At 43.2% G+C, this 13,876-nt stretch overlaps 1 protein-coding gene across 1 annotated transcript; it reads right to left on the bottom strand.

Annotated features, from left to right (window-relative positions):
* Window positions 1-4,612: 4,612 nt before the first annotated feature.
* znf319b (zinc finger protein 319b) lies at window positions 4,613-13,735 on the bottom strand. Its single transcript, XM_029668279.2, has 2 exons — window positions 13,346-13,735; window positions 4,613-10,402 (listed from the first exon to the last, which is right to left on the bottom strand). The coding sequence occupies exon 2, from the start codon at window positions 10,112-10,114 to the stop codon at window positions 8,300-8,302; it is 1,815 nt and encodes a 604-aa protein (XP_029524139.1). The 5' UTR covers window positions 10,115-10,402; window positions 13,346-13,735; the 3' UTR covers window positions 4,613-8,299.
* Window positions 13,736-13,876: the final 141 nt, after the last annotated feature.

Genomic DNA, 13,876 nt, shown 5'->3' on the forward strand with positions numbered 1-13,876 from the left:
CTTCATTTTAGTCTCATCTGACCAGAGTACCTTCCATATTTTTGGGGAGTCTCCCACATGCCTTTTGGCGAACACCAAATGTGTTTGCTTATTTTTTTCTTTAAGCAATGGCTTTTTTTGTGGCTACACTTCCGTAAAGCTCAGCTCTGTGGAGTGTACGGCTTAAAGTTGTCCTATGGACAGATACTCCAATCTCCGGTGTGGAGCTTTGCAGCTCCTTTAGGGTTATCTTTGGTCTCTTTGTGGCCTCTCTGATTAATTCTCTCCTTGCCTGGTCCGTAAGTTTTGGTGGGTTGCCCTCTCATAGCAGGTTTGTTGTGGTGCCATATTCTTTGAATTTTTTAATAATGGATTTAATGGTGCTCCGTGGTATGATCAAAGTTTCTGATCTTTTTTTAGAACCCAACCCTGATCTGTACTTCTCCACAACTTTGTCCCTGACCTGTTTGGAGAGCTCCTTGGTCTTCATGGTGACCCTTGCTTGGTGGTGACCCTTGCTTAGTGGTGTTGCAGACTCTGGGGCCTTTCAGAACAGGTGTATATATACTGAGATCATGTGACAGATCATGTGACACTGAGATTGCACACAGGTGGACTTTATTTAACTAATTATGTGACTTCTGAAGGTAGTTGGTTGCACCAGATCTTATTTAGAGGCTCCAAAGCAAAGGGGATGAATACATATGCACGCACCACTTTTCCGTTTTTAAAAATACATTTCAACAAGTCAAGGCACTGTTACGTCTGTCGTCAGAATGAGACCAAAGCGCAGCGTGGAAAGTGTTCATCGTACTTTATTAGAATGAAGGAAAAAAAAAAATTCTGCAGGGCTATACAGCTACTGTGCAAAAACAACATCCCACAAACTAGGGTGGAAAACAGGCTTCCCAATCAGAGATAACGATAGACAGCTGCCTCTGATTGGGAACCATACCCGGCCAACAAAGAAATAGAAAACTAGAATGCCCACCCAAATCACACCCTGACCTAACCAAATAGAGAAATAAAAAGGCTCCGATACGATTTATCTGTAATTTCTCTTCATTATTTCTCTTCATATAACACGGATTAAAAAGGATTTGCCAGTAGATTCTCGACTTGATTCATGATGATGACTGCTAGCTAAGATTTTGAAAGTATGATGTTGACATGCTCAGTCCAATCAAAGCTACTGTAGATAATGATATAATGTGATTTGACGTAATTTTATCTATGGCCAATGACCTTGCTTGGGCACTTGTAATGTAACTCTATGGCAGCACCCAAGGGACTTGCATTTTCGAGGTCTACCCTTAAACATGGCAGTGACATACTGTCCCCACGAGTGACAGAACACTGAGCTAATCATGGCACAACTAGAGAACATTACCAACACCTACCCTCCGTATTTTCCACTGGCTGCCCCACCACCACAGAAATCACTGAGCTAGGCTCAAACACCTGCATTACTCAAGAATGCAAACAAGAGACCATGTTTGTATGTGGCTTTATTAAGTCATTCACTTTTTTAAAAATGTTCTTTTACATTGTTTACACATATTAATGCCAAAATAACATGCAAAACACAGGTAAGCCTAAAAAAATATATATATTTTAATTAAAAAATAGCTAAAAATGTGGGGCTCAAAACCCTGATTGACGGGTCGCCACTGCGTGTGCTATAACTACTGGTACGTTGGTTATCACATGGAAAAAGCTATTTTAACAGTGTTACGCACTGTTTATGCTAATCTGGTGATGCAGTTTTTATGGACAGTGAGTGACTTTAAAATAGGCAAAAGGAAATATATTAGCTACAAAACAATGCAGCATGTCAGTAGTTTCGGTCTAGAATTGACCAATGTGAACTCTTTCTAGACAAAGCCGTTCAATCAAGAGCGCCCCATTGGCAGAGCGCTTTGACACACCCCCTCCTTTTGACACACCCACTACTCCCGAGACCAGTCCGGGACACAGCTACCTATACCTGTATTCCTTGGGCAGGAGCGAGAAAAGGCAGAAAGCACAAGTGGCCCGTCTGCAATTTGAATTTGATTGGTTGATGGGAAAGAATGGGCGGAGACACAAGGCACCTTTAGAGAGAGGAAGAGGACACAGGAGAGAAATAACTCCGCCAGAAATCTGTTTTCGTATGGAAGTCAATGTGAGGGTCGAATTTGGTCAACAAAAAATGTAATGGTTTACCTGCTACGTGAGGTGTATTTGAATAGAAGTTTCGTAATGCTTAAGTTGTTACGAGTGTACTGACATAAGTAGGACACGTGATATCCCGACAACTTTGAGAAAAAAACACTATATCGTTGTTGTCTCGAGATACCTATGCATATTCATGACATGACATGGGGCTCGTAGCATAGCATATATCTCCATTGACGTCAACACCCCTCATCGAATATTCAAAAAAATATTAATGAGATGTATCCACCAATCCAAAGAGAGGAATGGGCAGGAGTTTAACAGCCCACCATTCCGCTGTGTACAACCAATCCAGTTGTTACATGCTGACTAGACCGGGCACGTGCATGCGTCCATCCACACCAGAAGCAATCAGGACACGCAGGTTGAAACATCAAAACGAACACTGAGCCAACTATATTAATTTGGGGACAGGTCAAAACACATGAAACATTCAAAGACATTTAACTAGCTTGCGGTTGCTAGCTAATTCTTCTTGGGATATACACATTGGCTTGTTATTTTACCTGAAATGTACAAGGTCCTTTTATGTGGATGTTTGTAGACTTTTTACCCATTTTGAGACACAAAATCATGTGTTCTCTTCTCTGACAATTAATATAAAGACAAAAGGGGAAACCTAGTTCCTTTCCTGTAATCACACCTCCTTCAGTCTTCTTCTGTGGACTTTTTATGGCAGTTGGCAACCAACTTTAAGATGCATTACCACCACCAACTGGACGGGAGTGTGGACCTCAGTTTATCTTTCAATCCCACACACGTGGGTATATGCTCCTAAAAACTAATAAGGAGATCTAGTTATATTTTAGCGCCTGGCCATGCAGATGCTCGTTGACGCCCACGAGCAGTTTGGATAAAAATGATTGAATAACATGTCAATTTATTTGTGCAACACTAGTGCACGCAACGAGGATGGTGTAGTCAGCGTGTTAGGGTGGAGACATGAGTATCTCGTCATTATACCCAAATCTCTGACCTTTACCATTTGTGCAGACAGAACCCTAAACAGGAAACTGTGAGGCCAGCTGAAAGACTTCCACGTACCCTATGTGCTGCAAAACATCACAGCTAAGGCCTCTCGTAGCCAGCCAGCTGTATTACGATGGCTTCTGTACTGCTTATGAATTTGTGTTGTGCTATGTGTTATGAAACCCTTATGTGATACCCATCCCATCCATACAGATGGCTCTAAAGACACCAAGAGTTGGAACAAGCTGAAGTCAGCTGCAAGACCGGGGGTATTGTCGGACGGGGCCACAGTGTCTCCCGACCCCTCCTGTCTCAGCCTCCAGTATTTATGCTGCAATAGTTTGTGTCGGTGGGCTAGTGTCAGTCTGTTATATCTGGAGTATTTCTCCTGTCTTATCCGGTGTCCTGTGTTAATTTAAGTATGCTCTCTCTTTCTTTCTTTCTCTCTCTCGGAGGAACTGAACCCTAGGACCATGCCTCAGGACTACCTGGCCTGATGACTCCTTGCTGTCCCCAATCCACCTGGTCGTGCTGCTGCTCCAGTTTCAACTGTTTTGCCTGTGGCTATGGAACCCTGACCTAATCACTGGACGTGCTACCTGTCCCAGACCTGCTGTTTTTAACTCTCTAGAGACAGCAAGAGCGGTAGAGATACTCTGAATGATCGGCTATGAAAAGCCAACTGACATTTACTCCTGTTGCACCCTCTACAACCACTGTGATTATTATTATTTGACCCTGCTGGTCATCTATGAACATCTGAACATCTTGGCCATGTTCTGTTATAATCTCCACCCGGCACAGCCAGAAGAGGACTGGCCACCCCTCATAGCCTGGATCCTCTAGGTTTCTTCCTAGGTTCTGGCCTTTCTAGGGAGTTTTTCCCAGCCACCGTGCTTCTACACCTGCATTGCTTGCTGTTTGGGGTTTTAGGCTGGGTTTCTGTACAGCACTTTGTGACATCAGCTGATGTAAGAAGGGCTTTATAAATACATTTGATTGATGATTGAAGAGCGGAACCAGTTTATGCCCGGTGAACCCTCACATGCTTCCTAATACTTTATTCAATAATCCAAAGCAGCCCAAAACTAGTCATAAATCTATCACTCTTTTGTAAACTGAGATAAAACCGCATATAAATATAGCTGTTTTTTTTTGTTTAACTTGCAGTATATGGAACATGTTTATAAAATGGTTGAACAATCATGCATCAAGTCACTATTAACCAGAAAATGTGTTATATTTCTGTACTACATTATCAAATGGTAAGTGCCGTCTTTCTACCGTGTGGCATAAAGGACAGGTCATAATCTGCATTTAAACAAGCATTATAGACCCTATTACAAATGAGAACATTTTGTGATTTTAGTGAATGTACCTAATCTACATACTTCAAAAAGAATACCGGTCAGTTCCCTCTGCAATTAAACACACATGACACACCCCCTTTATAAATGAAAAAAGTTTATTTGTTAGTGCTGTGTTATTGAATGCTACATACAGATATCTTAGCATGAATGTACACATACTGTACGTTGTCACGTATTTTTTTTAAAAACTTTTTACGTCATTCACATACTACAATTTGAAAAAAAGCGATAAGAGGAATAAGTACTATCTGGAGCACTAATACCTGGGACAGATTACAGGAACTAACACAGCAAGCATGCACAGAACAGAGAAAACAGGGTCAACAGGCGGGGGCTAACTGTTCTGCACTACACTAGATCAAAATTCATGTCAATCACATTCCTAATGACCCTTCCATCAATCAAACAAACACCCCCCCCTACATCCCAAAGGCCCTGTTAACTCCTTCCAAGAATATAGATATTTATATAGATTTTAAACAATGTTTATATAAATTTGGTATTAATAAACTGAAGAGAAAGACAAAAACGTATACAGTACTTTTACAAAAATAATAAATTCCTAACTGCTCTTTTATGTTGTCTTAATGCCGGATGAAAGACGAACACATTTAAGAAAAGACAGACAAAAGACAAATGACACCAAATGTTAGCCTACATCAGATGCCAATGGAGAAAACAAAACAGAGTACAAGGAACAGATCAACAACATGGAGATGCAGTCAGATCTGGAGTAGAATGGGTTTCTAATTAACCCTGACCCCAGATTAAGGCCAAACAGTCTGAACTGAATCTGATTATAAAAAGAACCTTCCTCAAAATGATCATTACCTTCTCCCATCATAAAACACTGTCAATACTGCACTCAAACCACAAATCCACCACCAAATGGGACAAAACATGACCACTTGAAATGCTTCACTTGCAAAAAATGTTTTAAAAAACACCTGCACACATTAAAAACCCAAATTGAGGTCAATTTGAGCCATTCTGAATTTAACTTAAAAGTCTACTAAGTAGACGAGAGGGTAAATCCGTAATTTTTGCAATTAAGCTGTAGCAGCCCATTTTGGTAAGGATGCTAGCTTTTATTTATATTTTTTAAAGGCTATAAAAACCAGAAGTTAGCATGACCTGCACAAATATAATGCAGATAAGTTTCTCTGACATAAATTGGGTTAACTAAAACTACAGACCTGCCCAAATTCTACCCCAAATGTATGTATTATACAATCCACTTCACAGCCAGGATTCCATTTTCACAGACATGATTCAACAATCATTCATCATAAAATTTCAAAAGGAGCACGAAGGGGTCAGAATCCTTGTAGGGCTTACAGACAATGTTTTCCTTGGAAACTTGACATACAATCTATCATAACTATGACTTTAATGAAGAAAAAAAACATTTCAGTTCCCATATGATAAAAAAATAGTAACATACAAAACAGCTAATGCCGTTTTAGAAACAGACAGTGGAGCTGGTAAACATACATACTGTACTATATACACACACGTAGTAAGAGGAAGCTTGATCAGGTTTTTACACGTTTTCAGCAGAGTCTACACTGATCTCGGTAGGAATATCAACTGTATATTAGTGTGAAATATAGATTTCTATACAATTTCTATATAGCAGTGAGATGAAACTTCAGCTGGTTAATCTCCACACCTTTGGGATTCTGGTGCAGTACAATGGTGTTTTGACACAAACATATACTTCCAAATACACTCACAAGCATATGTAATATTTCACAATAGCACAATAAACCCTCATGTTTAAAAAAACAAAAACACAAAACAAACACACTAATAGTTGTGGAGTTGATACTAATACATAAAAAGCTTAAAAATACTAAAGCACAAAGGGTAAAGAGGTGTCTGATTTTAGTGTATATACATACATACACTGCTACTACAGTGATATGAGGTTGTGGAAAAGTAACCAATACACAATAATCTCGACCCACTACCCACCCAACAAAAACATTTTATATCAGCGTTGATACAGCGTAATTGATTCCTAAATAATAATAAAAAAGCAAGAGGCCATCAGCAGACTGTAGCAAGTGCTGAAACTTAGCAATAATTCAAGTCTATCCTGGGTAAGAGCATGGAACATTACTGCATGCAGCAACTCTGTAGATGGGTTCTAGAGTGACAACCACTTTTGGCAAGAGAAGAGTTCTGGGTCATGGTGCAACCCTTAACACTTTCAGACCTGTCGAGCAGGTTGAGGGGAACTGGTCCACATTCCCTTTCCTATACAAGTCTACAAGGTAACTTATGTACAAATACAAAGCTTTTCATAGACAGAAATGTAGGCTAATGTGGTGATGTACATTTCTTTCCTTTTTTCCTTCTTGGGCAGTTGATTCAAGGATAGAGGAGAAGGTAATTGACCTGGGCCCAGTTTCCCCGAAAGCAGTGGAACTTATGCTTCTGAGTGTTTTAACGATTCATCTTTCCTACAATGGCCGAAGACATAACATGTGTTATGCAAAACACCACAGAGAGAGAACAGTCGCTAAGTGCATCGTTGGAGCATGTGTCGATACTGATAGGATCGAAACAGAAGTATTTCACAATACTGACTACGGATGAGAACCTAGAGAGATATTATCACCTACCGCTGCAAATATTGAGGCGGCTTATTCTAATGCCATTCTAATGCCAATAAAAATGCCCCCTCCCCCCCAAAAAATATCACTGATTTGGCACATCACTGCACGTTAGGCTACACATCATGAAATACAGTATACTGAGACAAATGAGACAGTAGTGTACAGCTAGCAAAATAGAACTGAATTTACTGAACATTAAATGTATTTCAATATGGTTGAAATAGGACTATATCCTACTGTATGTATATTTGAGTGCAGTAATCTCAGTTTTCATTTGAAGCATCTTTTTATACGTTGCTTGTTTGTATCAATTGCAAAGATATTGGAAACTGTGCATTTGTAGTCAACTTTGTTCACAGAGAGGAATAAACCATGTGATTCTAAGTTTAGTTGAGATCTTGTGTATATAAAGTGACGCGGGAAGACGAAAAAAGCATTTAACGACGCACTTCGCTGTTCTACGAGTGGTCTGAGGCAGGAGTTAGATTACGAGCGTTTTCAAGTGCACCGCCAATAACGATGGCTTTGGGAAACAGCTCAGAGATTGAACAATGCTCCTACAAAAGGTTCTAACGATTAACTTAGCCTTAAGATGCTTTTCAGAAACTGGGCCCTGGACTAGAACATCCACCCTAGAGTTTGAAGTGAAAGACATATCCTTGATGGTTTCTTCTCCTCTGTCCTTCAGATGGTAGCCCTAAAGCAGTGACACTTGGCAGTACAATGACAAGCTGTGACTTCCATTTTATGAGACAATGATCATTTGTATGGGATTTTGGAGGTAGGGGGGACTGATAACAGATTCAGATGGGAAGTGAGGTTAGGGATTCTAAATGCTGGGGGCAAATTAGGGCTAGCCAGGGACATTTGCTATGAACTGGAAAATAAGGGAGGGGCGTGACTATATGCAAGTTGGCACAGAGTAACCTACCATCGGGTAACCCCCTCCTTCAGATGTGTGCTGGACTGTGCGCTCCTGCAAGGCTCCCAGGTCTCCAAAGCATTTGAACTGGGCATCTCTGGAAAGCACCAGAGTGTGCACTCCAGAGATGCCCAGTTCAAGTGTGTTAAGCTGGGTGCTGCAAATTAATGGTAGACAGGGACGTTTGCTATGAACTCGTACAGAATGGAGGGGCATAACTATATGCAAGGTGGCACAGGGTAACCCCCTCCTTCAGCTGTGTGCTGGACTGTGTGCTCCTGCAAAGCTCCCAGGTCTCCAAAGCGCTCTCCACACCAAACACACTTGAACTGGGCATCTCTGGAATGCACACTCTGATGCTTGGCCAGGTGCTCCCGTTGCTTGAAGCCTTTGTCACAGCTAGCACACTTGTAGGGCTTCTCCCCGGTGTGGACGCGCCTGTGCCGATTCAGATCAGACGAGTACTTGAAGCGCTTCTCGCAGTCGGGGCACTTGAGGGGCTTCTCTCGGGACGGGTCGCAGCGGTGCTGCACGAACTCTGAGGATGACAGGAAGCGGCGGTCACATAGGGAGCACTTTAGGGGCTTCTCTTGGCAGTGCGAGTTCTGATGTCGCTGCAGTGTCGAACTCTTTTTGTATCCCTTGCCGCACACGTCACATTTGTAGGGCTTGTCTGTGTCCCTAGATGAAGAGGACGACTCACCGCACTTGTGGCGCAGCAGCTCTCCTGACTGACTGAATTCCTTCTGGCAGGACGCGCACTTGAACAGGTTCTCCATGCCGTGGACGTGCTGGTGGTACAGCAGATGGGATGGCTGCAGGAAGCCTTTGTCGCAAAGGTTGCATTTGAAAGGGCGGTCAGAAGGGTTTTTGTGTGTGCGCCTGTGGCGCACCAGGGCATACTGCTGTTTGAAACTCATCTGGCACTCCTCACAGTGGAAGGGACGCTCCTCAGAGTGAGTGCGCTCATGCTGCCGCAGGTCTGATGGACGTTTGAAGCCCTTTCCACAGGTGGCACAGCGGAAGGGGCGTGCCCCTTGTGGGTGGCATGGATGATGCAGCAGTTCAGAAGACTCCTTGAAGTGCAGTTCACACAGGTTGCACTTGAACAGGTGCTCTCCGGAATGGGCGTACATGTGGCGCACCAGGTGGGAGCGGTGCTTGAAGCTCTTGTCACACACAGCACACTTGTATGGGCGCTCAGAGCTGTGGGTGCGCTGGTGATGGGCCAGGTGAGAGGACTGGCTGAAGCTCTTGTCACACGTGTCACACTTGAAGGGCTTCTCTCCAGTGTGCACACGCTCGTGGCGGGCCAGCTCTGACAGGTGCCTGAAGCCCTTCTGGCAGACAGAGCACTTGTAGGGCCTGTCACGGGCCGATGGAAATGTAATTGAGGAAGAAGATCCCACTGTTGCACTCCCACTGGAAGAGGCTCCATCAGCAGACGGCTGCTGAGGGTTGGTGGCAGAGGAGCTGGGCGTGGTGTTTCCAGAGGAGCCCGGTCGGTAGGTCTTCTCACAAATGGAGCATTTCATGGGGTTGGTGCTGTTGTGTGAGGTGTGGTGCTGTGCCAGCGAGGTGAGGAGGGAGAAGCCCATCTTACACACACCACACACAAAGGGCTTCTGTTCTACCTGCACACACTGGTGCTCCAGCAGATCAGTGGCCTGGTGGAAGATCTTCATGCACTGGGTGCATTGGAAGGAGCGGTCCTGGCTCACCATACACTGGTGCTCATGTGGGTTGGCCAGGTGGGAGATGTCGTGGCCACATGCCCCACACTTGTGGCCGCCCTCGCCCCCTACCTGCAGAGAGGGCTGCTGTACCTGGGCAGGGTGCTGCTGCTGCTGCTGCCCATGCTGCTGGCTGTGCTGCTGGCCATGCTGGTGCTGCTGCTGTGACTGCTGCAGAGCAGAGTCAGGCTGCAGGACGATACCGTAGACAGCACAGCCCAACGCGTTCTCCGCCCCTGGTGGTATGGTGTGCACCACCGGAGGAGGAGCAACAGCGTGCTGCTGCCACGCCTCGGACATCCTGGCTCTCGTGTAGGGATTCAGTTTTATATTGTACTGGGTCTTTTTATGAAGAAAAATCAAAGGTACATTGATCGGTGGACGGGGTGGAAAATCTCAGTAACTTAGTCTGCCATGTCAGTGACGAACATAAGCACGTAGAAAATATGACAAAGGGCTTGTTTCTAGGATGCAATAGATTGTGTCTGAAAATAATGTGCAGAGGAATAACACCTGCTGCAAAGACATTTAAATTTAGAAAAAATAAAATACACCGTCTCCACCCGTCTTCAAGTCCTCTTCTGATAACTGCAGAAAAAGGAAAAAATTATTATTCAACTATTCATTACTACAGTGTGTGTTATGGCTTCCTAGAAGATGTGCAAAATCTCAGTTTCACAGAGACTTCCCCTTAGACAACAGAATAATTATCAGAGCCCAAAAGTAGACTTCAGAGGAAGCAGGTCAGAAGACAACACTGCTACGACTATATGGGCAATTCCACGTAACAGAGTGAGGCTGGCACTCACTTTTTCACTTTAAAATGTATGCCAAGCTAAGAAAAATGTATTGCAAAGTTGAACAAACAGACTCCCGAGTGATGGTCTAAGAAACTGCATCGCAGTGCTAGAGACGTCACTACAGACCCGGGTTCGATCCTGGGCTGTATCACAACCGGCCATGATCATGAGTCCCATAGGGCGGTGCACAATTGGCCCAGCATCGTCCGAGTTAGGGGAGAGTTTGGCAGTCATTGTAAATAAGAATTTGTTCTTAACTGACTTGCCTAGTTAAATATGTAGTCTACTTTTAACAATTGCCACTGAAAATGTTACTAAAACACATTTATTTGAGGAACAGTGCAGAAAATACCCCATAATGACAAAGTGAAAACAATTTTTTTTTGCAAAAAAACAAAACAGAAATACCTTATTTAAATAAGTATTCAGACATTTTGCTAAGAGAATAAAAAATTGAGCTCTGATGCATCTTGTTTCCATTGATCATCCTTGAGATGTTTCTACAACTTGATTGGAGTCCATCTGAGGTAAATTCAATTGATTGGACATGATTTGGAAAGGCACAGACCTGTCTATATAAGGTCCCGGGGTTGACGGTGCATGTCAGAGCAAAAACCAAGCCATGAGGTTGAAGGAATTGTCTGTACAGCTCCGAGACAGGATTGTGTCGAAGAACAGATCTGGGGAAAGGTACCAAAAAAAAGTGTAGCATTGAAAGTCCAAGAACACACTGGCTTCCATCATTCTAAAATGGAACAAATATGGAACCACCAAGACTCTTCCTAGATCTGGCCACCACTTGCCAAACTGAGCAATCTGGGGAGAAGGGCCTTGGTCAAGGAGGTGACCAAGAACCCAATGGTCCCTCTGGCAGAGCTCCAGAGTTCCTCTGTGGAGATGGGAGAACCTTCCAGAAGGGCAACCATCTCTGCAGCATTCCACCAATCAGGCCTGTATGGAGTGGCCAGAAAGAAGCCACTCCTCAGTAAAAGGCACATGACAGCCTGCTTGGAGTTTGCCAAAAGGTACCTAAAGGACTTAGACCACGAGAAGCAAGATTCTCTGGTCTGATTAAACCAAGATTGAACCCTTTGGCCTGAAAGCCAAGCGTCACATCTGGAGGAAACCTGGCATCATCCATACGGGAAAGGTGAACAGAGCAAAGCACAGAGAGATCTTTGATGAAAGCCTGCTCTAGAGTGCTCAGGACCTTAGAATGGTGTGAAGGTTCACCTGCCAACAGGACAAAGACCCTAAGCACACAGTCAAGACAATGTAGGCGTGCCTTCGGGAACAAGTCTCTGAATGTCTTTGAGTGGCCCAGCCAGAGCCCACACTTGTACCCTCTGGAGAGACCTGAAAATAGCTGTGCTCCCCATCCAACCTGACAGAATTTGAGAGGATCTGCAGAGAAGAAGGGGGGAAAAGTCCACAAATACAGTTGTGCCAAGCTAGTACCCAAGAAGACTTGAGGCTGTAATTGCTGCCAAAGGTGTTTCAACATAGTACTGAGTAAAGGGTCTGAATACTTATGTAAATGTGATTTCCCTTTTCAACTTGTAATACATTTGCAAAAATTTCTAAAAAACAGTTTTTGCTTTGTCATTATGGGGTATTGTGTGTAGATTGTTATTTTCCAAATCAATTTTAGAATAAGGCTGTAACAGAAAACAAAATGTGGAAAAAGTCAAGGGGTCTGAATACTTTCCGAATGCAACTGTATGTAGGTTTTTGGTAACAGAATAGACACTAGGCAATATTTAAGGTAAATAATTTGTGTCAAACTAAATATTAAATGGCAGGAACCTTTACTTTAACATTCATGTGTTGTGATGTATTTCTAACCCTTTTTAAGACTTTTTCATAGTAGATGTTTTTTAAGACCCCTTTTCTATCTGTGTGACCAAAGCTTTTGCTTATTCCTAAATACATTTTTAGGATGGAAAAACGTATCTATGCCTCCATTTCCCCAAAACATACTCTTAGCTTTCATTTAACACCAAATTTGATATGCTCCTATAAACTTCACATGTTGGTGCTCATGGGTTTTACACGGAAATGACCCTATCCATCCATCAGATTAAAGCTCTAGAGGGATAGGCTACATCAGTTCCGTTTACCTGCCTAATGATCCATTACTACAAACACACTAAAATATATCCAAACAAATGCTCTCATTTCAGACGTATTATAAGGAGGCAGACAATATCTAAACTGGTGCGTCCGAGTACCAGTCTATTTTTTCAACATTCTATCTGGTCAGCAGAACGCCACTACCCTTTCCAGAATGGGTCAATCATATTGGTTTGGGGTGATCAACGAGCTGTCTGTGTTGGCAGGCTTTCGGTGACGACTATTTGACCCATCCGTTTCTCTGCCATCCCATTTGAAGAAATCCTTCACCCCCATCCCCCCATGATTACAGTATTGGTTGTATGCAAATCATCCACAGCGTGAACACAATCAATACGCATCCATTGGGGGTAACGCAAACCTAGCTAACTACGCCAATTGCCATAAAAGGGAGAAAAGTATACGGCCCATCATTTTTTACAGTGGCGGCGACAGTCTGTCTCAGATTGCAGCAGCATAAATCTGTATGGCGAGGTAGCTAGTTAGCATTTGCTAATGCTGGGCTCGGAAAATATTTGGTTATTGACGTCGTTAGCTAACTGATCTACAGAAGTAGGATACTTGTGACATATTGAGGACAGTATTACTGGTAACATACCTTTAACGTTTCACTGAAAGTTCTTTGTAGCGTCTGACAATTTTTCCAGAAATGGAAAATGATTCGTAGGCCGTAGAATCTGTTCCTTCATCTCCGCAGCCTCGGCCTGTCGAAGCTGTGGCGCGGCGGGTTTCCACAAGAGCCACTCCGGGTCCGACGAATTCAGAGCTTTTGTGTCGTTCCAAATGACCGCACTACATTTCTAATATTCTATTCAGCCCAGAGGGGTAACTTCCTTAACACCCTGTCAATGTGTGATAGCTAGGCCAGGGCCATTCTCCTCCCGTTTAAAAAGGCGAGAGTATTTGGAATAAAACGTTAGCTAGCTAACTGGCTAGCCTCAGAGATCCTGCCCAGGCACGGGAACATGAATGATCCAAGTTTTAATTGGCATGCTCACAACATATACCCGGAACCTGCAACGAATAGCGTTTATCTTTCGTCAATGAGTATAACTATGCATTACAGTAATACACTTGTGAATTTTCACAAATAATGTTATTTGATTTTAAGTAAGGGTGTGTGGCTGCC

This window comes from Oncorhynchus nerka, linkage group LG9a (genome assembly GCF_034236695.1).
Source record: "Oncorhynchus nerka isolate Pitt River linkage group LG9a, Oner_Uvic_2.0, whole genome shotgun sequence".
Taxonomy (NCBI): domain Eukaryota; kingdom Metazoa; phylum Chordata; class Actinopteri; order Salmoniformes; family Salmonidae; genus Oncorhynchus; species Oncorhynchus nerka.